General features: G+C 45.2%; 1 protein-coding gene across 11 annotated transcripts in view; it reads left to right on the top strand.

The window, feature by feature from the left end:
• dync1i1a (dynein cytoplasmic 1 intermediate chain 1a) overlaps positions 1 to 26319 on the top strand; it is a 48048-nt gene that overhangs the window by 14542 nt on the left and 7187 nt on the right. For 4 of the 11 annotated variants that reach the window (XM_076149906.1, XM_076149900.1, XM_076149899.1 and 1 more), the window contains 9 exons: positions 684 to 688; positions 3308 to 3389; positions 4607 to 4778; positions 5619 to 5718; positions 5833 to 5958; positions 16343 to 16489; positions 17323 to 17436; positions 17599 to 17732; positions 26141 to 26285. In XM_076149906.1, the coding sequence (XP_076006021.1) occupies positions 684 to 688; positions 3308 to 3389; positions 4607 to 4778; positions 5619 to 5718; positions 5833 to 5958; positions 16343 to 16489; positions 17323 to 17436; positions 17599 to 17732; positions 26141 to 26285 (1025 nt within the window). Of the gene's footprint in view, positions 1 to 683; positions 689 to 3296; positions 3390 to 4606; positions 4779 to 5618; positions 5719 to 5832; positions 5959 to 16342; positions 16490 to 17322; positions 17437 to 17598; positions 17733 to 26140; positions 26286 to 26319 lie in introns of all 11 variants that reach the window. The other 7 variants (XM_076149907.1, XM_076149901.1, XM_076149898.1 and 4 more) reach the window with 2 other exon arrangements.

Here is a 26319-nt window from a genome sequence, read left to right as displayed (position 1 = left end):
CGCAGGTGGACAGGGAAAGGAATCTCGTGACCGGAAAACAGGAAACTGGTGTAGAAGAGAGAGAGGGGAGGGTGTGTGTGTGTGTGTGCTTCCGTATTTGTTGCGACTCTGAAGCTCAATCGTCCCTCCGCGCGTGTGTGTACTTGTTAGTGTGTTTTTCATCACCTCGTGTGTGAATCCGTCCTCCTCCCAGTTTCCATCCGTATGAAATAGCTGAGATATTTCTGGTGCCGGACTGTGACAGCGTGGCGTGATGTACAGCCGCTGGGAACGCCATCAGCAGTATCTTCGTATGGGATTTGGACCCACTTCCATGGAGTGAGGTAACCCATAGGCCATGAATCACGCTGCCTTGCTCCAGAGTCCTGTGGTCCTGGGGTTGACGGTTGGAGCGCTCCTCAATGTGGTCTCGAATCCTCTGGTCCCGTTCCTCCCGTTCCTCCCGGCCCTCATCACCGCACATTCCAACCACCCGGACTGGTCACGCCAGGTCAAGGCAGTTGAATATATTAGTATAGAAAATAAAAGGTTTTATATGTTTTCTTTGTGTTGCTAAGTTTGGATTGGTTTACAGGAGCTCATTTGTTTTGTTTTTTTCTCGTCTGGAGGTGTTGAAATGTGAAGAGTAGTCACCGCAAGCTGGAGGAGAAGGATGACTGAATGAGACGTGGCTAAACCAGCAGAAGACGTGTTTCCTCTCAAACCGTCGACAAACTTCAACTGTGACATGGCAGCGTCTCTGCTCCACGCTCTGAAAGTAACCATGGAGCAGAAGTTCCACCTCTAGTCACTCATTGTCTTTAAATCCTCGATATGCGTCTCTCGTGGATCAGGCTAGACCAGCGATCAAACTCGTAATGAGAGAAGATGACATTGTGTTCTATGAATTCTAGTTCTACTACTATCTAACTCGTGTGTTACCTGAGCAGAGTGAAGGAAGTGTAGTGTCGCTCCAGTATTTCGCTCCATTTCTTTTTGGGTTTGCTCTGCTGGTTTCCCTCTCGTATAGCTGTGACTTCTCTCTTCCTCTCTGATTGAATGAAAGGTCGTCTCCTCTTCCGTCCAAACCCATCACGGCATGATTCTGTCAACATCTCTGTTGATACTAAGACTTTGCCAGATTTGCCACAAAATTCCCCTTAAGCGAGTGTAAAAAGAAGCATTTTTGTTATATTTGAGTGTTTCTGTCACATACTTTTCTTGGCAATTCCTTGACTTGGAATTGTGTAAAGAACAGGTCAGTAGACTCATGAGAGAGAGAGAGGGAGAGAGAGAGAGAGAGAGAGAGAGAGAGGGGGAGGATGGAGAGACAAAGACGTCTCCCGCTGTGCGTTTGTGTTTTGGCAGCTCAGACACGGAGCTCGGCCTGGCAGTCTGCCCGTCTGGCCCTCTCTGGTCTCTGCTCCAAACTCGCGGGGTCACTGGTGTTTGGATCGCGACTCGCTGGCTGTTCACCACCGACTTGGACCCGAGCATCACCGCCGTGCGTCTGACTTAAGCTCAGTCATTTATTACGAGCAAGCAGCGAGGAAATTAAAACCATATATCAAACATGTTAGTGGGATGTGAGAAAGGAAGACGGAAGGATGCACAGGGAAGTCAGGACTGAGTTAATAAACAGGCGGAGACGCGGCCGGAGTGTGTGGGAATGATGCAGGTCTAGCTGGAGTCTCGGGGTCACGACCTGATGCTGCCTTGGGACCCCAGTAATATTGAACTTCCCACACAGATATGAAAGGTAGCAGGCAGGAACATTAGACTGCTGATGTTGTTGCAAAGAACTGATACTCCTCGATTTAACACAGGAGGAAATCCGGAAAAATTACATCATCTTTTCCTATAATGCCAACAGCTTAAAGTAACATTAGAACCCAAAGTACACATTTTATTTATGTATCTATTATTTTTTGTGAATCCATTTTTAACTCTGTTGGAAGATGAGTTTTTAAATATTTTTTTTAGCTTTTAAACTTTTTTTCTCCCTGGCCTGGATAAAGAAATAGTTTCTTTGCATGAGTATAGATGAATGTGTGTTCCTTTGTGTTCGAAGGTTGAAAGTGTGTGTGAGTTCATCAGCAGCCGAGACAAGTCGGAGTGATAAATGTGTGAGTTCATCCGGTGCTGAGCGGGACTTGAACCAGTGGCTTTAACTCTGCCTCAGGCTACGCTCCAGCTGAGTTAAACACACCCTGACGTGTGTGTGTGTGAGACACGTCTGAGGGTGTGATGTAGTCACTTCCTCCCAGTGGACTGAGCGACTGTTGTCAGCGTGACCCTGCGCCAGTTAACCCCTCGCCACCCCTGGCACTGTGGGTGAGGGCCCCTCGTGTGTGTGTGTGTGTGTGTGTATGTATGAGTTAGAGAAAAGGCCCAAGTGTGTGTGTGTGTGTGTGTGTGTGTGGAGAGTGTGTGTTGGCAGACCACAGGTGTCTGGCCGTGGTGTCAGGGTGTTAAGAGGTCTTCAGAGGCCCCCCGTCTCAGCATCTGTTCTGGAGGGACGGAGCAGCAGAAAAGAGGAGGAGAGGTTGCCGAGGGTTACCAACACATAGCCGGAGGGGTGGAGGTCGGGGAAGGAGTAGTAGCTGACAAGCAGGTGCCTATGTTGACAGTAACCTCCCCCCCCCACACACACACACACACACACACACGCACACACACACACACACACGCACATGCACGCTACGCCACACACACTTACACTAAATCCTGGAGAGTCAAGGGTGATTGCAGCGCCTGATTGGAGAGTGTGTAGAGGGAATCCCCCTTTACACACACACACACACACACACACATACATACATACATACATACATACATACACACACACACACAGAGCACTGGATCTCTTTGCTTGGGGTCAAAGGTGAGAGAAGGAGTTGAGTGCTCACACAGCTCAGACGTTTCCTGCAGTGTGTGTGTGTGTGAGCGTGTGTGTGTCACTCTCCTGTATTGATCCACACATGTAGACCACGTGAGAGCTTGTGAATACAATCCACATGTGTGTTTAAGTCATACAAAGATGAAACCCTGAACTGTAATCACTGGAATGCGGCATCGTGTTTTCAGTTTGTGCACAGAACTGCGCGTGCGTGTGTGTGTGTGTGTGTGTGTGTGAGTGAGTGAGAAAGAGAAACCACTAGGACCAAATGTTAGTCAGGTGTACCAATGCCTGTCTGGGAATGATTATTCTGTTGGGGGGAGTGGGGGGGGGGGGAACGCTGCAGGAGGTCAACGAAAATTGGAACAGCTGTTGATTAACATGACTTCTGTGTCTGTTTCTTTTTTACTCTCTGCAGTGGAGGAGGAGGAGGAAGACGAGGAGATGATGGAGGTGAAGCCGGGGCCCGAGTCGGAGCAGCAGGACGAAGACGACAAGGAGACAAAGGAAGGTAAAAGAGGGGACCGCTCTCTGTCATATTCCATATGTAGCGTCAACTCTTTAACCACACACACACACACACACACACACACACACACACAGAAACAGACACAACCTCCCATTCTTCCTCACTCCCTCCTCTTACTCCCTTGATCCTGACTCGTCACCGATCAAACTGTCAGGGAACGCGGCTTGGCGGCGGGTGACACCCTTAGCCAGCGCGTGGGTGTATCAGATGGAGAGGGGGTCGGCGCGGCATGCGAGGGGTCAGCGCTGATTAAGAACCTGTCACTCGACCCCGATGACCACACTTCAAAGTGAGGAAGAGCGGAGAAGAGTGTGTGTCTGTGTGTGACACAGTAAATCATAAGGAGAATAAGGAGGCGAGGCGACGCACAAGAGAACACAGAACCTGCACTGACTTTGATTCAGAGGAAGAGCTAGACTCACTCACACACACACACACACACACACACTCTCTAATAAACACACAGTCATCCGTCTCCTCTCCATCCTGGCCTATTAGAAGGTTCTGGCCTTTGATCTCTGCCACTCGATTCGCCGGCTCTTTTCTGACAACTCGTGTAAGAAATACAAAGGGATGGTGGCGGCGGTGGATGGGGGGGGGGGATCAAAGTCAAGAGCCAGGGTAAAGGTCGGTGTGTGTGTGTGTGTGTGTGTGTGTGTGTGTGTGTGTGTGTGTGTGTGTGTGTGTGTGTGTGTGTGTGTGTGTGTGTGTGTGTGTGTGTGTGTGTGTGTGTGTGTGTGTGTGTGTGTGTGTGTGTGTGTGTGTGTGTGTGTGTGTGTGTGTGTGTGTGTGTGTGTGGCGCTCGGGGTGACAGTGACTTCAAAAACCTGGACGGCGTGCTGCGCAGTCATTAGGTTCAAAGGGAGGCGGGCCGCTCTGTTTGTTTGTCTCGTTTATGAAGTTCCTCACTGTCGGCTTTTATTAGGAACGAAGCATCGGGAGCCGTTTGTAGTTTATGATGTCCTGGATGTGATTCTGGTTTTGATAGAGATGAAGTGAATGCTAATCTGAGGTCGGAGGCGCTGCCGTGTGTTTGTGTGTGTGTGTGTGTGTGTGTGTCTGTAAACAATGAGGAGGGTTTGTCAGTGTTATATCAACACTATTGTCATTAGATTGGAGTGTAATCTAACAAACCTCATTCAAGGCCTCATTTGCTGAACTTCCTGTGTGCTCCTCTGCCTTGTTTCACCCTCCGACAGGCTCCTTCCCCGTGTTGCGCGAGCTGACCGAGGAAGAGCGGCAGCAGATCCTACACTCGTCCGAGTTCCAGAGCTTCTTCGACTGCAGCATCCGCGTGATGGAGCGAGCGCTGGCCGAAGACGGCAACATCTTCTTCGACTACAGCGGCCGAGACCTGGAGGACAAAGAGGGGTGAGGGGGGGAGGGGAGGTGTTTGCCGTGAGAGCACATGCGAGTGTTTACTTGCGTGTCGGCTACACAAAAATGCGCTGTGAGTGAGTCACACCCGCAGTGTCATTCCAGGGTCCTGGGAGCGCCTTTGTTCTTCAGACTAGATGTCTTCTGGGTGATGTCACACACTCAGGGGGCTCAACACGCTGGTGAACTGGTAACCGTCGTGGTCTTACAGAGCATTGTCTCGTCATATGGAGAGGTTGATCTCCAAATGGGAGAGGTTATCAAAGTGTTGGTTGAAGTTCTAAGACTCAGAAAGTGCGAAGCTGCCTCGGAATACTGCTCGGCTGTTCCAGAGGAATGCTGCTTATCGGGAATCACTTCAAGTTTGACCACAGGAGCCACAGAGAAGCTTCAAGCCTGTGGTCAAAACACACTTTAGGTCCAAAACAGCCCAGAGTCACAAAGGTTTCCATAGATGTTTTTCATTTCACTCCTGCTTCATTACTTCTTAGCCTCATACAGACGATGACATTCAGACATATTAGTTTAAACAATTCCCTTCTTCTTCTTCTTACACTCATTGAGGTCGATACACGTCATGACCATATACTTTCTTCTTCACAAAAACATTGATTTAACTCTTCACAGGATGGCTAATCCACTCCTCTTCATTAGTCCTGTCTGTTTACATCAGTTAGCCAAGAAGCAAAGCATTATGGGAAATATAACTCCTCTTCCTCCAGATAGAGAAGCCACAAAAGCCAGGATCACAAATGCCTTGCAGGACTCTGCTGTCTCCTGGTTTGATCACTCGGTGACCTCTGACCCTTATCTGTCTGCACTGTCTCCTTCCAGAGACCTCGCCGGCGGCTCCAGTCTGTCCTTCAGCCGGCTCTTCTATGACGAGCACTGGTCCAAACACCGAGTCGTCACCTGTCTGGACTGGTCCCCTCAGGTGAGACATGCAGAGGAGAAGCTGTGAAACCTCAACAATCCCTTTGAATCGCTTCAATCCTGAACTTCCTCCACTCTCCTTCTCTCTCTCTCTCTATTCTTTCTCTCTCTCCAGTATCCTGAGCTGCTGGTTGCTTCCTATAACAATAACGAAGACGCCCCTCATGAACCGGACGGTGTGGCCCTGGTGTGGAACATGAAGTTTAAGAAGAGCACACCAGAGTACATCTTCCACTGTCAGGTACGGGTCAGCGCCTGAATGGAGGGAAAATAGCTTTGATTAGACATTACTTTCCCTCTTGTCTTGTGGGTGGTGAGTTTGAAATGCGGATCTATGCAGTGTCACCGAGCTAAATGCAGGAAGACAAAGAACGCGACGTCCTCCGTGGTCCGCTCGTCTTCCTCTCGTCTTCCTCTCTGCCACTCAGTATTTCACAATCAAAAGCTCCCTTCATCTCTTTTATTTGCTATAATTGCTTCAAAGTGGCAACCTTCAATCTTGAGAATAACTGGCAACAGAGAAATGCGCCCGTGCATGTGGCTGCGGCATTCCGAGACGAGCGGGCTCACGTCTGCAGAGCGTCGTTCCTCTGCACCGCCGGTGACGACACCTTAGGGACCGAGAGGAACCCGGGGAAATGGAAATGGAGGGCCCGGTCCAGATGCATCGGTTTGACCCCTGTGATTGGATTATTGCTGAGCGCCGCCACTGAAGGCCGGTTTGAGCAGGAAAAACACAGGCTTTGGTGGGAAAACTGGAAAAGCTCTCTGATGGGTGTGATGCTAATGGGGAATGACACTGGGAACAAAGTTTAGGGGGAGGAGAGGGAGGAGAGGGAGGAATTGGGTGTGAGGGCTCGGTGCTCCCAGGAGGCACTGAGGCCATACAGAGACGTCTTGGTAGTGAAATGATGTGGCTCACCACTTCCTAATCCAACACCACCATGTGTGTTGTGTGTGTGTGTGTGTGTGTGTCAGTGTGTCAGCCCACCCACATTGATACTCCATCTAATGTCAACTGTGGTGCCTCCCAGTAACCTACACTTACACACATACACACCAATCCGAGTATGAAAATACACCTGTAATAGTATTAGTGCGAGACATACTCACACACACACACTCACACACACACACACAGCATATACAAGCTTTAGAAAGAGATTACTTCCTGTATGTCAGTATGTGAACATGTGCCGTTCCACACTGTAATCCTACTCAGACGACTTCTTGGACGGCGCCCTTGTCCTCCCCCGTTCACCTGCTGCTCCCGGGCCTCCTGCCGACACACACACACACACTTCTGGTTGCGATTTCCTTTGCGGTAAACTTTTGGTATTTTGTGGGTTTTTCTCCAAATCAGATTCCAACAGTAGGAGGTGCTGCAGTGACATATTTTTCACAGAACAGATTCCAATCGCTCTGTTGTGACATTTCCAACAACTCCTACAAGAAAATGCTGGTAGGAGCCAAAGATGAACCGGACGATTAGTAGTAATTTAGCTGGGAACAATTTAACTTTGGTGCTGATGATTTTTTTGCAGTTTGTAGGATTCATATTGGTCTAGAACGCATAGAAATGTGGCGTTAATGTTGTTGATGTTAGTAGCTTTAGAGTCTGGCACTGTGGGAAGCAACACAGCGTTAAGATCGTACCCTTCACATTCTAATTTTGTGTTTTCTAATCAAACAAAGACAGGGAAGTGACCTCATCTCGTCGTGAGCGTAGCCAACTCCATTTGCTAGACTTAACCCAAGAAGCGGTGCATTTACAGTGAGCAAGAAACGAGACGGAGGGAAACTACAAAGCTTCTAAAAAGTCACATACTGTTGTTTTTAAGGAGATGAATCAATTTCTTTCAGTCAAAACACACCAATTCATTGAAAGTGTTGCGTGAAACAGACCTAGATTAGGCAACTGTGTCACCGTGAAGGCCGCACTTCCTCTCACAAGCAGATTAAGCGATGAGGCGCGTGTATTCCTCAAACGGCAGAATCGTATCAATTCCCTCCACGTTTACGTCTCACTCCAGACAAAAAGGAGAGAACAGTGCGACTCTTACACAGACGCACATATTCCTACAGACCACACGCTATGTGCAAATATTTCGATATGGAGGCTGCCCTATAAGTAAGCTCTGTAATGGACACCGCTCGTACACTCCACCATAATTTATGCCTACGCTGAAATGCGTGTGGTTTCATGGATGGATTACAGCTCTGCGTTTGGTACCGGCGCTGTAGGACCCGCTCGTTTTTCCATTCCTCTCTCAGACAGAATATATCCGCCCGGGTTTGTTAACGACGCAGTTTGCGAGCGCGTTCGCGTGTTGATCGTCAGCGTCGAGGCCGGCCGGACGTTTGTGGGGAGGGGGGGGGGGGAGACACACGCAACTCGACGTGCGAGAAACGGGAAGGGATGATGTGAATGCTCAATCGCAGGATAAAAAAGCTGGAGAAGGAGGAATTGTTCGCTGCTTTGAATTCATAATGTAACGCCGTGTTTGACATGTCTCTCACCCACACATGCGTGAGCTGCTTCCACTGAGCGCAGATGAGTGACCCACATGCAGAAATTTGTTTTAGGTGAGTGTTTGCTGGAAAGATGGGCGCTAGATGAAGTGATATCAGATGGAGGAAAGACAGAAGAAAGACTGAGAGGGAACAGAAGTCTCATCCCCCCCGCCCCCTCCCCTCTCCAAGTGTCCTCCCCCCTTCCCTCCCTCCCTCCCTACCGCCATGTTAGTCAGGGAGTTAATGTGGTTTGGGACGGTGCCACGCTCGTCCTCGAGGGGAGGAAGGAAGAAAGAGAGTGACGGAGAAATGGAGAGATGTAGGGAACGAAACGCAGAATGAGTTTGCTGATAGAAACTGTAGAATATAGAGGGGAGACAAAATAACATGGGGAGGGAGGGAGAGAGGGAGGGAGGGAGGGAAGGTTGCAAGTCGTTTGGCCTCCTTCTCTCCTCTCTCTGTTGGATTGGGATGAAAGGAACGCAGGAGTGGTTAGAGGATAGGAGAGGAGAGGAGAGGAGCGATGGGGGGAATGTATTTTCTCTCCCTCTCTCTCTCTCTCTCTCTCTCTCTGCGGGGCCTATTGCAAACAGAGACGCAGCTTTCTAGTGGGCCGCAGATCAGATGGCCCTTAATGTGTGAGCATGTTCTGCCGTTTAACCCCTCGAAACCACACGCCTGCCCCCCCCCCGCCCCCTCCCTCTCTCTCCCCCCTCCTCTCCCTCGCTTTCTGTTCCTCCTCTGTTTTGGCATTCACCTTCCATGTCCCTCTCCTGAGGCCACTTCTGAGCTTTTGCATCTGTGATCACACACACACACACACACACACACACACAGACTCCTGAGTTTAAAGAACGCATACAGTAACTGTACACACACACACACACACACACATACACATAAAGGCGACGGGCAGTCATGCCTTTTTTACATTCTTATTGTCTTGAAAGAATCTAAAATAAACGATTACGCTGGAAAGTTATTGAATTTCAACCGGCGCTCCTTTGTGGAAATTCGATTAAATGAAAATGTTCAAAATTCAACCAAAACCACGAGGAAGAAATCTACAAAACCTGATGCCTGGATGTTAGAAATGAGGCGGAATAGTCGTTTATAGTGCAGCCACTGTGTGTGTGTGTGTGTGTGTATAGAGTTTATGTCCTGGAGGAGACTGAAAGATGAGAGGTGAGGATGATGATGGAGCAGTGTGATGGAGGAGGAAGGCGTGCAGGCAGACGTGGATCAAACGCTTGCAGCACAGAAGTATGACTGCAACAAACTGGCCGATTGTGTCTTTCATGACCTGGAGGAGTAGCGCTCATACCTCGCTCCCTTCTCCCCTCTCTCCTCGCTCCGCTCTGCTCCTATCAGTACACAAACATCTCTCCCTCTCCTCTTACCTCAGTTTGCTTTTACCTGGCAGCTCTTTATCGCTGCCGTTTTACTTTTGGCTGAACTGTTGATTGCCCGACGGTGAACCTTTGACACAACACGGTGTTCATACTGTGGACTCAGCTTTACAAGCAGAAGGAATGTTTGGTTCTGGGTTTTTACATTTGATCTTAATTGACCAAGTTTGAACACTGTGGCATTAAGTACGAGGCTTACAAACCTAACATAGGTGACCAATCAGAGCAGGGCGGGGTTTAAAGCAGGTTTACCCAGTGTGCACAGAGGTGCTACACAAAGGGAAGTTTCAGAGTGAAACCCTAAGTGAGTAGAACTGTCACCGTTCCCCTTTAAAGTGAATTTAAAGTGTTCCAGAATCTGCTTGCGAGCCCTTTGTAGGCCCCTGGAAGACCCCTGGCACTCCTGTGACCCCACTTTGGGAACCATTGATCTGTAATAGGGGAAGCGTGCGTGTGTGTGTGTCTGTGTGTGTGTGTTGGGTGTGTACTCGGCTGCTGTGGATGCTGGTACCAGCTGAGCGCGCCGCCCCTCAGCAGTTGGACCCGTCATCGCCCTGTCCCAGTCGGGTCCAATCTGGTAACCTCACACCCGCCTCTCAAGTGGGCGAAGTCACACCACATTAAAGGGCCGTTTCCCCCCAAAACCTCTGCCCAGCCCCCTAACCACACGCCCTCCCCCCCCGACCAGCCCCCGCTGCTACTGTCACATCCCATTGGACTCAGTCATATTTTTATTAATCTCTCGCTGCTCCAGAGGCCTGTGGCACTTCCACAAAGGTTGAGTAAGAGAAGAAGAAGAAGAGGAAGAAGAGAGAGATGGAGATGGAACAGTCAGACTCTATTCACAGGATTTATGTGGATAAGAGCAAATGTTGCAATTACAGCAATGGTGAAGCTGTGCTGCAGTGGTAAAGCCAATAAAAGCTTTAGGGTTTAAACTTCTAAAGCATGAGGCAGACGTGAGGAGCCGTACAGCTACAATAACAGGACTTCCGCCCCTCTACTTTGTTGGCTCATCTGCATTCTGGTGGCGTATTCATGTGTTAACACTTTAACTGTATGCACCAACCAGGTATAAGAGCACAGATCTGCCATAGGGACGGAGCCGATGGGTTAACTTAGAGGATCTGTTACACATGGATCAATGATTCAGTCAAGGCAGAATAGTTTTAGACTGAGTTGAAGTTTGTACTCTCCAGACTCAGCACAATCTCAACAAGATCACAGCAGTACAGTAGTTGCATATTTGTAGCCCTTTATGCTAAAATGTACAGAATCTCCCATCTGCAAAGCGATCTGACTGGTTGTCTATGGCCTAAAACAAACATCGCCCCTAATGTTCCCGGGCCCACGAGCCACCTCTCTGCAAAATCTGTCTCTAACCTTTGTGAGCTATGTTATGCTAACACCCACACAACCACGCAGAGCGAGGTGAAAACATGACCTCCTTGGCGGAGGTAAACATGAGCAAACAAACAAGATATGGAAAATAAAGGCAGAGGAGCCGTAGGAGGGAGAGAAAGGCCTGCCTGTGCTCAGAGCCGCCGCCTCGTGCTCTCCTCCCGTGAAGCCCTCATTCTTTGCCTGGTGAAATGGAGACTCGGCTTGGTATTTCTCCCTCCTCGCCAGAAACCGCAGAGTGACAAAATCCGTGGGGTGTCATAAACGAGCGAACCCGGGGGGGGGGGGGGGGGGAGAGAGAGAGAGAGAGAGAGAGGGAAAGGGAGGAGAGAAGCAGGGATGCAAGAGAAGACAGTCGGATCCATCTGGTCCTGATAAGACGTAGTGGAAAACAGATGAGTGCGGTTAGCGAGGGGAGGAGGAGGCGAGGGAGGAGAGGAGAGGAGGGATGGAGCGTGGATCTACTCGGGAGGATATGCTGTCTCTGCTGCCCTATCTGCCCCCCCAACCCCCCTCGCTCCTCTCCTGCCTTCCCAAGCCGACTTTAGGAGCAGTTTGTTGCCCCAGGAAAGAAAGAAAGAAAGAAAGAAAGTGAGCAAGGGAGAGGGAGAGAGAGAGAGAGAGAGAGAGAGAGAGAGGAGGAGGCAACAAAGGAAGGAGTGTTCCCCTCCCTCTTTGCTTTCTTTCTCTCTCTGTCATTCCTTCTAACCTCCCTAATCCCTCGCTGGGTGCCATCTTTCATCAGGGCCTAGCATGTGTGTATTATCCTCTACAGAACACTTCCCATTAATATAATAAGGGCTGCCAGAAGCACTTAGCCCTGTGAGCCTATGTGCGATACGGTAGATGATACTTTTGTGTGTGTGTGACAGTGTGTGTTTCCCCCCCTCACGACTCCACGCACACAATAACGCCGCGCACCCGCACACACACGGCAAGCGTCGCCTCGGGGATGAAATGAACCCCACTGTTCTGACGGGCCGGAGCGTCTCCCTGCAAATCTTCCACGATTTAACTCGGGTTCGATATACAAAAGTGACTCCGGCGGTGTGTGTGTGTGTGTGTTTTTGTTGTGTCTTCCGGGGAGCTGTCAGTCGTCACGTCCTCCGCGTCCGGGGCTGGCAAGAGACGACTTAGCAGGTGTGTCTGACCCACGCGTGTGATGAGACGCGTCCGCCTGAGACGCGTCCGCCCGAGATGCTTGGAAATGAGACGTCAGGCTGGGTGTGTGTGTGTGTGTGTGTGTGTGTGTGTGTGTGTGTGTGTGTGTGTGTGTGTGTGTGAGAGCGCCGTGGGGTGTCTCGCCCACAGGAAGGTGCGGGGGAGTTGTTGAGGGATGTTTGGTGCTCGGACGATCCCAGCGTGTCCTTAGTTATGAATCCAAATAAAGGCTGACGAGGGGAAGACAGAGAGTTTTTACACACGGAGGGTTTGATAAAGTCTTTACACATAGTTAACCCTAAAATCTGCAGTACAAAAGGCGACGGATCAATCAATAAACTACAATAACTTGAAAACGTGTGGAAATTAGTCAGAAATAATGTAATCAGAACCTTTGTCTCAGTAAATGTAAGATACTGTCAACTTTTCTGTTTAGTTGCTGGGGCGTTTCCTTGCCTTCAGGTCGCTGCTTAGCGAGCAGAGTGCAGAGGCGTTTGTGTTTGTATCATGTCAAGTCAAGTTTGTTTGTATAACCCAGTATCACACACAGAGTCTCAGAGGGCTTCGGTTCCCGACCCAGCCCACTGCTCTCCGGCCAGACGAGGAAAAACTCCCCAAAAAACCTGAACGTGCGAGGAGAAGGGAAGAAGAGAGAGAGAGAGAGAGAGAGAGAGAGAGAGAGAGAGAGAGAGAGAGAGAGAGAGAGAGAGAGAGAGAGAGAGAGAGAGAGAGAGAGAGAGAGAGAGAGAGAGAGAGAGAGAGAGAGAGAGAGAGAGAGAGAGAGAGAGAGAGAGAGAGAGAGAGAGAGAGAGAGAGAGAGAGAGAGAGAGAGAGAGAGAGATTACACTGCAGCATGTGTTTGGGATGGAACAGGGCGAGGGGCCTATCAGGGTATAAAGGGTTAAATACATTTACACCCATAGATACACAGGAAGTACTGCAGTCTGTGGCAGATGCCCATAAATGAATTTTCAAAAAAAAGTTGCGTAAAGCCTAAACAGAACCCAGATCTCCATAATTCATCCAAACGTCGGCCATTAATTTCCTCAGGCATGACGTCTGAATCCAAAAGCCGCTTTAAAGTGTCAACGATCCCCCCTCGAGGCCCAAATCATAAATTTCCTTATATTGGGGGACAAATTGATCTTATTTTAGTGGCTAATGACATACAGTACATGTGAAAAAAAGAGCACATAACTCAAAACCATATGTGTTGATGTGACATATGATTAGAAGCGTTTAGGGAGAAACGGCTTTTCTGCCAAGTCCAAGTCGCTGCTGGCAGGCGCCTCAAAGTGCACTGCAGGGACAAAGCTCGGCTAATTTTCAGTAGCTCCCTCAGCATGTGAGGGTAATGATGGCATAACGTGCGGTTTCTCCAAAGAGCGGATCGGGAGTTTAGTCAGGACTTTTCCTCTTAAGATGGGGACACTGATAGGGCTCAGGAGCTAAACTAACATATGGAGCAAATAGAAGAGACTCTTGATTTGATTTGGCTCCTCTTTGTCATTACTCACACGGGGCATAAATGTTTATTTAGGCTGATAAGTAGTGGAAGAATGACAGCAGAGAGCTGGTTCCTATTTGTGTCTGTGCTAATATCGGCACAAATTCGCTTGAGATCTTTACTGTAAAGATCAAACGCCTGAGTTTGTTTCCGCAGCCGGTTTGAGAGATCACAGGGTTAATCAGAATGTGTGTGATAGACTGTAAGGCCTGCACTGAATCTATTTGTTAGATTCCACATTGTTCCAATTTAACAACAAAAAAATCAAACCTCAAATGACAAATGTCACTTTTATGGCAAACTTATGGTTACAATCACTTCAGGGATTTAACAAAGCTGAGTCCAATAAGCCCAGTCAGAAGCCGTATAGAGGAAACGACGTAAAGAGAGAGAGAGAAAGGGGGAGAGAGAAGGTTTTCACCGTTATAATGGAGGGAGAGAAGCGTTTGGCTGTTCAGACGTCTGATTCTTAACATTAGACGGCAGGATGGGGGTTTTGTCGTCCCGCTGATGGAGCTTTTGGGGCCACAGACGTCAGACAGCAGCCTGCCAGAGAGCCACAGAGGGCAAAGGTCAACCCAGACTGCATGGATGTTAGTGGCGATACAGGAAAGTGGGCGGAGATTTGATAACCTTAAAGAATTTTTTACATGTTCTGGTATATCTGGAACATAAAAGTGCTCAAATCTGATTACATTTCTTGATTGTACACATTTAAAGTGAGAACATTCCTTTACACACTAGTTGATTGGATAAGGTACACAGTGTTTCCATGGTAACGTAGTCATGGAATTTGAAGTGGAAAATGCTTCAATATCTTAAAACTTTCTGAAAATCCCAGAAATCTTTGTCTGTTGTCTTGATCAGTGAAGCCTGAACCAGAGGAAAGGATGAAGATGTGTTTGTTCAGTCCTTACTCAGGCAAACGAGCGTAGTTTACGACGTCGCAACAGCCTTTATGTTTGCTTTACTTGTTTACATCACCGAAAACTTATGGAAAAGTGGAATTTAATGCACAAATAAGTGTAGAAACCCGGGGAATTTGTCATAAATCAAAGTTCCAGATTTTCTCGGTCAGACCACTGAAACCCTGTGATGTGTGTGTGTGTGTGAACGAACGCACGAGAACCCCCGACCCCTCGTTATTACTCACCCTGTAAATACTCTGTGTGTCAACTGACGGGCAGAAGACGCGACTCCTCAGAAGAAACGAAAGAGAAAGAAAGAGTGTGTGTGTGCTGTGTGTGTGTGTTTTCCAGTCCCTTTCAGATGTGAACAGAAGGTTGTAGTTTGGTGGTGAAGGCAGATTGTTTGGTACTTACACTGTCAGATCCAGTCGATTCTTTCTGTTCCTCTAAACAGCAGTCAGTCCGTTTACATGCACGTCAACGTTTGGACTCAAATTAAGACTTGAGTGTTCAAATCTACACGCACACAGTAAATTGACGTCGGCACAGATCTATACTCGGCTTACACAACGCAAAGCTGTTAATTACACTGCAGCACCATACACACACACACACACACACACACTGTATATGTATGCTGTGTGTATCCACGCCAGCCCTGCTTTATGTTCTCGTGTCACCTCAGGAAATGAGTTTGGATATAAGTGAAGTAAGCCCGGTCCTCCGTTACGTCTCTGCCCACGCCGTGTTCTGCCCGTTCAGACCTGGGAGGCATCAAGTCTGCATCGAGTGGACGATGGCTCGACCCACGACTGATCCTGTAAATCAGCCGTGGGTCGAGCAGGGAGTGATGGGGAAACACGCTACCGTTACAAACTCGCCACTTCACTCTTTGCATCTGAACCAAACTCTCTCTCTCTCTCTCTCTCTCTCTCCCTCTTCCTCCATCCCTCCCTCCATATAAGGCAGCAGCAGCACCTGTGCAGGTTCATTGCTGATGTCTGCCTGTTTCTCTTCACCCATAAAAACCTCAACACGCCGCCGGGACTTAAACTAAAGGAAGAACGACAAAGAGATTGACGGATAAACTGAGGAATAAATCGACGGATGGGTTCAATCGATGGGCGACGCTTTCTCATAACTACACGGCGCAGATGCTTCAGTGGCTTTGGGTCAGGGAGGGCTAAGTCACCGCCGCACGCAGTAGAAGAAGAAGAAGAAGCCCCATATGGGAGGAGCACTGGAGAGGAACCAAAACTCAATAAACACGGCATTGGCGGGGGGAGGGAGTTCAAGGGTGCGCTTGTCACGATGGAGGCTACAGTGAGCGCTCCAGTGGCTGCTGGGGTTTTGATGCTGTAATGTGAACCGGCTGGGGCCAAAGAGGACTACAATTCCCCTCTTTGTCTGGTCTCCGCCCCAGCGTCACCCCTCTCTCCTCGGCGGACCCTCACTGTAGCCCGACTCATCATCTCCCTCCCCATCTATCTCCCCGCGTCCGCCACCCATCGCGAGGCCTTGATCATTCGCTCACTCGCTCGCGCTCCGTCTAGCGTTACCGGCTCGTTTGTCTTTCTTTCTTGGGTTCTGGTTACGATCCACATGTTTTCACCGCATTCCCCTTCCTTTGCTATTACATATTGTATCTGAATTTCACTTGAATAAGGAGTGAAACTGTCCCCTCTCTCTCTCTCTGTCTCTCTCTCTGTCTCTCTCTCTCTCCAGTCTCCTGTGGTGTCCGTGGGCTTTGCCAGGTTCCACCCTAACCTGTTGGTGGGGGGGACGTACTCGGGGCAGATTGTCCTGTGGGACAACCGTAGTCACCGCCGGACACCTGTCCAGAGGACGCCCCTGTCTGCTGCTGCACACACTGTAAGACACAGCAACAGTCACAGTTTCACACCATCACAATCTGCATTTAAGACCAGTAATGTGCCCCTGAGTGTCAGAGGTAAAGGACCATGAATATTGCAGAATATTAGTGGTTTAAAGCTTGAATTAGTGGCATAAAAACAGTAATACATTGTTAACCATAATTAGTTAGAACTTATTGTATTTGATCACAGTGTTTTAGTTGAATCATAATATGGGCTTGATAAAAATGATGATGTTTGTTTTCAGATACAAACTGACTCGGCTCAGACGCTCCAGTGAACTCCATGACCCTCAACAAATTACTGACCGATATACACCGCCAATATCTTAAGAACTGGGGCCTTTCATAGTCTCAGCTCCAAACACACACACACACACACACACACACACACACACTACATGCCATCCATGCTGTAGGTTTAAAGTGGCTGTGAGCTCTTTAATAATGAGGCCGTCTCTGGTTCTCTCCAGTCACTGAGTCCAGTCGGCGAGCGCGGCGCTGAATGGCCTCTTTGTCGGTCGCAGTGCACAAATCAATTACTGCCCAGTAATGACATAATGGTTTCACACACTCCTGTGAATTTGCACAGCAGCGCTCGTCCCAAGCCGTACGGCTACTTAAAAGGACGACTGCACACGGGCGCCTGGTGAGCTCACGCAGGCTTTGTTATCGTCCCAGAAGCCTATCGAGTGAAATTGTATTTGCTCATATTGGATGTTCCTAATAATAATCGTTTCGGAGCCGACCTTTACAATCTCTGATGTGTCCTGCATCAGCGCACATTCTGTCTGTATCTCCTTGTGTACGCGTGTGATTTTGTGTTTTGTAGCACCCTGTATACTGCGTGAACGTGGTCGGCACCCAGAATGCCAACAACCTGATCACTGTGTCCACAGACGGCAGGATGTGCTCCTGGAGTCTGGACATGCTCTCCCAGCCTCAGGTACACACAGTTATAATGAATATTGATATTTTTTATTTCAAATTAATGTTTGTTGCCACTCTTGTAGGCGTTTTGACCCATCCAGTCTCTGCACAATACTGCTTCAGATTGTGAGTAAAGTAAAACGTGTGCGCGTGTGTGTGTGTGTGTGTGTGTGTTTAGGAGACCATGGAGCTCGTGTACAATAAATCCAAACCTGTGGCGGTGACGAGCATGGCCTTCCCCACAGGAGACGTCAACAACTATGTCGTAGGGAGCGAGGAGGGAACCGTGTACACTGCGTCCAGACATGGCAGGTTGGTGAACACACACACATTCACACGTTCTCACACACATACACGTTTGTTTTTCTATCCTTGCATGGACATCTGTGTGAGGGTTGGACAGAGGAGATGCCATTCTTTGTTACAAAACAGCATCATTTCATTGATTTTTTTTATGGTGCTCTTCCAAACTGGTATACTTCTTTCCGTCTTTCTATTTCTGTGGGGACGCTCCAATTGTGTCATACTGTGATCCACCAGCAGGTGTCAGTTTTTTAAAATACATTTCATTTATTAGCTTAACCTTTCTGTAATACATAAGTCAACACTGTTCTCCATTACTACATGTCCATTTTGGTTTCACCTAGTAATGTGTCCTTTCGTGTCGAGGCTTCGAAGCGTGTGTCGAGTAATCCAGGCTTTGCACTGATTTTTCTCTGGGGTACAAGATTTTCATATTGCAAAATAAACATCTAAAATGCAAAAATATGTCTATATTTGGCAATACAGACAAAAAGCTGTCCGATTTCAATGTAATATTTCTTCACATATAAATTGTCATCACGTAATCTTGACGGATGTCTCTAAGTAACGTTAATGTTCCAAACGTGAAACATTCTAATGTGCACGCACAGTCTCAGAGTGTTACTGACAGAAGCACCATATATGCAGGAAAGCGTAAAACTAAACGAAAATATGAAGATGCTGCTTCACAGGCAGGTTCGCGAAGCGATACATCACCACATACGTCACCAACACAGGCCTCGATACGCACTTCACTAAAATCTTCCTGCATTATTCGACACACGTTTGAACCATTGACACGGAGGGATAAATACATTTTATTTATTAGCATCACAGACATCAATCATCCATTGATTCAATTCAAAGCTTCAAACACCAAATCCATGGCGTCAATACAATCACTGCCTGTTTTACATTTATTGTCCACTTGATGGCACAGTAGAGCAAATGAAGCGCTGTGAAGCTTCGGCCCATGTGTCGAGCAATTGGATGGAAGCTTCAACACTTCATAAAGCTTCATCTCACCATCAGTAAGTTGAACCAGTGACCTAAGGAAGCATAGTTTGTGCTGCTGCAGTCCTCTGCTCTACCAACTGAGCTATCGAGCACAGGTTTCCCACATATGACAGTGTAACCATGGACCAAATTGTTGGATTGTGTGAAAAGCCCATGTCTTGGTATTCTATGGAATTCTTGATATAGAGCTCCAGAATTTCAAACACAACATCTATATGGCACTGGGGTCATTTTCTGTAAATTTGGTGCACTTAGAATTTGGGTCGGAATTCCCAAAATGACAGTGTATACATGGACCCAATTGTTAATTTTTGTTAAAAGCCTATATCTTGGACAAGGAAGTAGCTAGCGCTCTAAAATTTCAAACACAGCATCTACATGACACAAGGATAATTTTCTGTATGTTTGGGGCAAATTAAATTTTTGGTCCAATTTCCCAAAACGACAGTGTATACATGGACCAAATTGTTTGAATTTCTAAAACGCCCATATCTTGGCTAATTTTAGATTGAGAGCTCTAAAATTTAGAAAGACAGCATCTACAGGACACCAGGGTTATCTACTGTAAGTTTGGGGCAAATTTAATTTTTGGTCCAATTTCCCAAAACGACAGTGTATACATGGACCAAATTGTTTGATTTTCTAAAAAGCCCACATCTTGGCGAATTTAAGAGCTAGAGCTCTAAAATTTAAAAAGACAGCATCTTCAGGACACCAGGGTTATCTTCTGTAAGTTTGGGGCAAATTTAATTTTTGGTCCAATTTCCCAAAACGACAGTGTATATATACATGGACCAAATTGTTTGATTTTCTAAAAAGCCCACATCTTGGCGAATTTAAGAGCTAGAGCTCTAAAATTTAAAAAGGCAGCATCTACAGGACAGCAGGGTTATCTTCTGTAAGTTTGGGGCAAATTTAATTTTTGGTCCAATTTCCCAAAACAACAGTGTATACATGGACCAAATTGTTTGATTTTCTAAAAAGCCCACATCTTGGCGAATTTAAGATTTAGACCTCTAAAATTTAAAAAGACAGCATCTACAGGACACCAGTATTATGTTCTGTAAATTTGGGGCAAATCTAATTTTTTGGTCCAATTTCCCAAAACGACAGTGTATACATGGACCAAATTGTTTGAATTTCTAAAAAGCCCATATCTTGGCTAATTTTAGATTGAGAGCTCTAAAATCTAAAAAGACAGCATCTACAGGACAGCAGGGTTATCTTCTGTAAGTTTGGGGCAAATTTAATTTTTGGTCCAATTTCCCAAAACGACAGTGTATACATGGACCAAATTGTCTGATTTTCTAAAAAGCCCACATCTTGGCGAATTTAAGAGCTAGAGCTCTAAAATTTAAAAAGACAGCATCTACAGGACACCAGGGTTATCTTCTGTAAGTCTGGGGCAAATTTAATTTTTGGTCCAATTTCCCAAAACAACAGTGTATACATGGACCAAATTGTTTGATTTTCTAAAAAGCCCACATCTTGGCGAATTTAAGAGCTAGAGCTCTAAAATTTAAAAAGGCAGCATCTACAGGACAGCAGGGTTATCTTCTGTAAGTTTGGGGCAAATTTAATTTTTGGTCCAATTTCCCAAAACAACAGTGTATACATGGACCAAATTGTTTGATTTTCTAAAAAGCCCACATCTTGGCGAATTTAAGATTTAGACCTCTAAAATTTAAAAAGACAGCATCTACAGGACACCAGTATTATGTTCTGTAAATTTGGGGCAAATCTAATTTTTTGGTCCAATTTCCCAAAATGACAGTGTATACATGGACCAAATTGTTTGAATTTCTAAAAAGCCCATATCTTGGCTAATTTTAGATTGAGAGCTCTAAAATCTAAAAAGACAGCATCTACAGGACACCAGGGTTATCTTCTGTAAGTTTGGGGCAAATTTAATTTTTGGTCCAATTTCCCAAAACGACAGTGTATACATGGACCAAATTGTCAGATTTTCTAAAAAGCCCACATCTTGGCGAATTTAAGAGCTAGAGCTCTAAAATTTAAAAAGACAGCATCTACAGGACACCAGGGTTATCTTCTGTAAGTTTGGGGCAAATTTAATTTTTGGTCCAATTTCCCAAAACAACAGTGTATACATGGACCAAATTGTTTGATTTTCTAAAAAGCCCACATCTTGGCGAATTTAAGATTGACAGCTCTAAAATTTAAAAAGACAGCATCTACAGGACACCAGGGTTATCTTCTGTAAGTTTGGGGCAAATTGAATTTTTGGTCCAATTTCCCAAAACGACAGTGTATACATGGACCAAATTGTTTGAATTTCTAAAAAGCCCATATCTTGGCTAATTTTAGATTGAGAGCTCTGAAATCTAAAAAGACAGCATCTACAGGACAGCAGGGTTATCTTCTGTAAGTTTGGGGCAAATTTAATATTTGGTCCAATTTCCCAAAACGACAGTGTATACATGGACCAAATTGTCTGATTTTCTAAAAAGCCCACATCTTGGCGAATTTAAGAGCTAGAGCTCTAAAATTTAAAAAGACAGCATCTACAGGACACCAGGGTTATCTTCTGTAAGTTTGGGGCAAATTGAATTTTTGGTCCAATTTCCCAAAACGACAGTGTATACATGGACCAAATTGTTTGAATTTCTAAAAAGCCCATATCTTGGCTAATTTTAGATTGAGAGCTCTAAAATCTAAAAAGACAGCATCTACAGGACAGCAAGGTTATCTACTGTAAGTTTGGGGCAAATTTAATATTTGGTCCAATTTCCCAAAACAACAGTGTATACATGGACCAAATTGTTTGATTTTCTAAAAAGCCCACATCTTGGCGAATTTAAGATTTAGACCTCTAAAATTTAAAAAGACAGCATCTACAGGACACCAGTATTATGTTCTGTAAATTTGGGGCAAATCTAATTTTTTGGTCCAATTTCCCAAAATGACAGTGTATACATGGACCAAATTGTTTGATTTTCTAAAAAGCCCACATCTTGGTGAATTAAAGATTGACAGCTCTAAAATTTAAAAAGACAGCATCTACAGGACACCAGGGTTATCTTCTGTAAGTTTGGGGCAAATTTAATTTTTGGTCCAATTTCCCAAAACGACAGTGTATACATGGACCAAATTGTTTGAATTTCTAAAAAGCCCATATCTTGGCTAATTTTAGATTGAGAGCTCTAAAATCTAAAAAGACAGCATCTACAGGACACCAGGGTTATCTTCTGTAAGTTTGGGGCAAATTTAATATTTGGTCCAATTTCCCAAAACGACAGTGTATACATGGACCAAATTGTTTGATTTTCTAAAAAGCCCACATCTTGGCGAATTTAAGAGCTAGAGCTCTAAAATTTAAAAAGACAGCATCTTCAGGACACCAGGGTTATCTTCTGTAAGTTTGGGGCAAATTTAATTTTTGGTCCAATTTCCCAAAACGACAGTGTATACATGGACCAAATTGTTTGATTTTCTAAAAAGCCCATATCTTGGCGAATGTAAGAGTTAGAGCTCTAAAATTTAAAAAGACAGCATCTACAGGACATCAGGGTTATCTTCTGTAAGTTTGGGGCAAATTGAATTTTTGGTCCAATTTCCCAAAACGACAGTGTATACATGGACCAAATTGTTTGAATTTCTAAAAAGCCCATATCTTGGCTAATTTTAGATTGAGAGCTCTAAAATCTAAAAAGACAGCATCTACAGGACAGCAAGGTTATCTACTGTAAGTTTGGGGCAAATTTAATATTTGGTCCAATTTCCCAAAACAACAGTGTATACATGGACCAAATTGTTTGATTTTCTAAAAAGCCCACATCTTGGCGAATTTAAGATTTAGACCTCTAAAATTTAAAAAGACAGCATCTACAGGACACCAGTATTATGTTCTGTAAATTTGGGGCAAATCTAATTTTTTGGTCCAATTTCCCAAAATGACAGTGTATACATGGACCAAATTGTTTGATTTTCTAAAAAGCCCACATCTTGGTGAATTTAAGATTGACAGCTCTAAAATTTAAAAAGACAGCATCTACAGGACACCAGGGTTATCTTCTGTAAGTTTGGGGCAAATTTAATTTTTGGTCCAATTTCCCAAAACGACAGTGTATACATGGACCAAATTGTTTGAATTTCTAAAAAGCCCATATCTTGGCTAATTTTAGATTGAGAGCTCTAAAATTTAGAAAGACAGCATCTACAGGACACCAGGGTTATCTACTGTAAGTTTGGGGCAAATTTAATTTTTGGTCCAATTTCCCAAAACGACAGTGTATACATGGACCAAATTGTTTGATTTTCTAAAAAGCCCACATCTTGGCGAATTTAAGAGCTAGAGCTCTAAAATTTAAAAAGACAGCATCTTCAGGACACCAGGGTTATCTTCTGTAAGTTTGGGGCAAATTTAATTTTTGGTCCAATTTCCCAAAACGACAGTGTATATATACATGGACCAAATTGTTTGATTTTCTAAAAAGCCCACATCTTGGCGAATTTAAGAGCTAGAGCTCTAAAACTTAAAAAAAACAGCATCTCCAGGACACCAGGGTTATCTTTTGTAAGTTTAGGGCAAATAAAATTTTTGGTCCAATTTCCCAAAACGACAATGTATACATGGACCAAATTGTTCGATTTTCTGAAAAGCCCATATCTTGGCGAATTTAAGATTTAGAGCTCTAAAATTTAAAAAGACAGCATCTACAGGACACCAGGGTTATCTTCTGTAAGTTTGGGGCAAATTTAATTTTTGGTCCAATTTCCCAAAACAACAGTGTATACATGGACCAAATTGTTTGATTTTCTAAAAAGCCCACATCTTGGCGAATTTAAGATTTAGACCTCTAAAATTTAAAAAGACAGCATCTACAGGACACCAGTATTATGTTCTGTAAATTTGGGGCAAATCTAATTTTTTGGTCCAATTTCCCAAAACGACAGTGTATACATGGACCAAATTGTTTGATTTTCTAAAAAGCCCACATCTTGGCGAATTTAAGATTGACAGCTCTAAAATTTAAAAAGACAGCATCTACAGGACACCAGGGTTATCTTCTGTAAGTTTGGGGCAAATTTAATTTTTGGTCCAATTTCCCAAAACGACAGTGTATACATGGACCAAATTGTTTGAATTTCTAAAAAGCCCATATCTTGGCTAATTTTAGATTGAGAGCTCTAAAATCTAAAAAGACAGCATCTACAGGACAGCAGGGTTATCTTCTGTAAGTTTGGGGCAAATTTAATATTTGGTCCAATTTCCCAAAACGACAGTGTATACATGGACCAAATTGTCAGATTTTCTAAAAAGCCCACATCTTGGCGAATTTAAGAGCTAGAGCTCTAAAATTTAAAAAGACAGCATCTTCAGGACACCAGGGTTATCTTCTGTAAGTTTGGGGCAAATTAAATTTTTGGTCCAATTTCCCAAAACGACAGTGTATACATGGACCAAATTGTTTGATTTTCTAAAAAGCCCATATCTTGGCGAATGTAAGAGCTAGAGCTCTAAAATTTAAAAAGACAGCATCTACAGGACACCAGGGTTATCTTCTGTAAGTTTGGGGCAAATTTAATTTTTGGTCCAATTTCCCAAAACGATAGTGTATACATGGACCAAATTGTTTGAATTTCTAAAAAGCCCATATCTTGGCTAATTTAAGAGCTAGAGCTCTAAAATTTAAAAAGACAGCATCTACAGGACACCAGGGTTATCTTCTGTAAGTTTGGGGCAAATTTAATTTTTGGTCCAATTTCCCAAATCGACAGTGTATACATGGACCAAATTGTTTGATTTTCTAAAAAGCCCACATCTTGGCAAATTTTAGATTGAAAGCTCTAAAATTTAAAAAGACAGCCTCTACAGGACACCAGTGTTATCTTCTGTAAGTTTGGGGCAAATTAAATTTTTAGTCCAATTTCCGAAAACGACAGTGTATACATGGACCAAATTGTTTGAATTTTTAAAAAGTCCATATCTTGGCGAATTTAAGATTTAGAGCTCTAAAATTCAAAAAGACAGCATCTACAGGACACCAGTGTTATCTTCTGTAAGTTTGGGGCAAATTTATTTTTTGGTCCAATTTCCCAAAACGACAGTGTATACATGGACCAAATTGTTAGATTTTCGAAAAAGCCCATATCTTGGCAAATTTAAAAGCTAGAGCTCTAAAATTTAAAAAAGACAGCATCTACAGGACACCAGGGTTTTCTTCTGTATGTTTGGGGCAAATTTAATTTTTGGTCCAATTTCCAAAACGACACTGTATACATGGACCAAATTGTCGGATTGTGTGAAAAGCCCATATCTTGGCCAATGAAAGAGCTAGTGTCACGATATGCAGAACAGAGGACCCAAGTGCCGATTCTCAGTTAACAAGTCTTTATTATGATGGAGCAAAAGTATCCAGGGGAGCGGGCAAGAGGCGGTGTGGGGACAGGCAGGGTAAGTCCGTGGGCAGGCGGCAATAGACGAGGTCTAGGGCAGGCGTAAGTCCGAGGGCAGGAGATGGGAGGGGAGGTCAGGTTCAGGCGTAGGTCGAACGCACAGGGAAACCACTAGGAATCAAGAGGGAGATACTGCCACGGAGGGCACGAGGAAACAGGAACATAGGGTAACAGAAGTAACACAAGGTAACAGACATAACGATACGACAAAGAACACATGTAACATAGGGGTACATATACACACCAGACAGGGGAGGAGACCAAGAGACACAGGTGAATCACATTAGGGAAGACAGGTAATCACAATGATGGGAAACACATGGGGGTAAGAAGTCACCAGACACCAGCAACATGGACAAGACAGAATTTCAAAATAAAACCGGAAGACACAGACCGTGAAAGCTAGAATTTCAAACATAGTATCTAGATGACAAAAGGATCATTTGCAGTAAGTTTGGGGAAAAGTTAACTGTTGGTCAAATTTTCAAAAATGTCAGTGTAACCATAGACCAAATCGTTTGTTTTTTAAAAAGCCCATATCTTGGTCAATTTAAGAGCTAGAGCTCTAAAATTTTCCAACGCAGCATCTACAGGACACAAGGATCATTTTCTGTTAGTTTGGGGAAATTAAATTTCTGGTCCGATTTCCCAAAATGACAGTGTTACCATGGACCAAATGGGTCATTATTGTAAAACGCCCCTATCATGGCCTGGGAAAGAGCTGGAGTGCTACAACTTCAAAGACAGCATCTAGGTGACAATAGGCAGTAAGTTTGGGGAAAATTACATTTTCGGTCTAATCCTTAAAAAACGGCAGTGTAACCATTGACCAAAAAAGATTTTGGGAAAATCTGATGATAGGGAACAGAAGTCCTGCGTTTAAAATGTTAAAAAAGTAATAATTGTGAGGCCTTGAAACAAAAAAACAAGGAAGAGTCAGAAAGTCAAAGGTCACACTGAACTTTCTTCTTCTTCTCCAGTAAGGCGGGAATCTGCGAGATGTTTGAGGGCCACCAGGGGCCGGTGACGGGCATCAGCTGTCACAGCGCAGTGGGAACCGTCGACTTCTCCCACCTGTTTATTACATCATCCTTCGACTGGACTGTGAAACTCTGGAGCACAAAGGTAAGGCGTGTGTGTGTGTGTGTGTGTGGAAAGA

Source organism: Genypterus blacodes, unplaced genomic scaffold (assembly GCF_046128005.1).
Source record: "Genypterus blacodes isolate CSIRO-AG114 ecotype Tasmania unplaced genomic scaffold, CSIRO-AGI_Gbla_v1 ptg000048l_1, whole genome shotgun sequence".
Lineage (NCBI taxonomy): Eukaryota > Metazoa > Chordata > Actinopteri > Ophidiiformes > Ophidiidae > Genypterus > Genypterus blacodes.
Note: the sequence above shows the minus strand (reverse complement) of the source record. Positions and strands in the feature narration are given on the sequence as shown.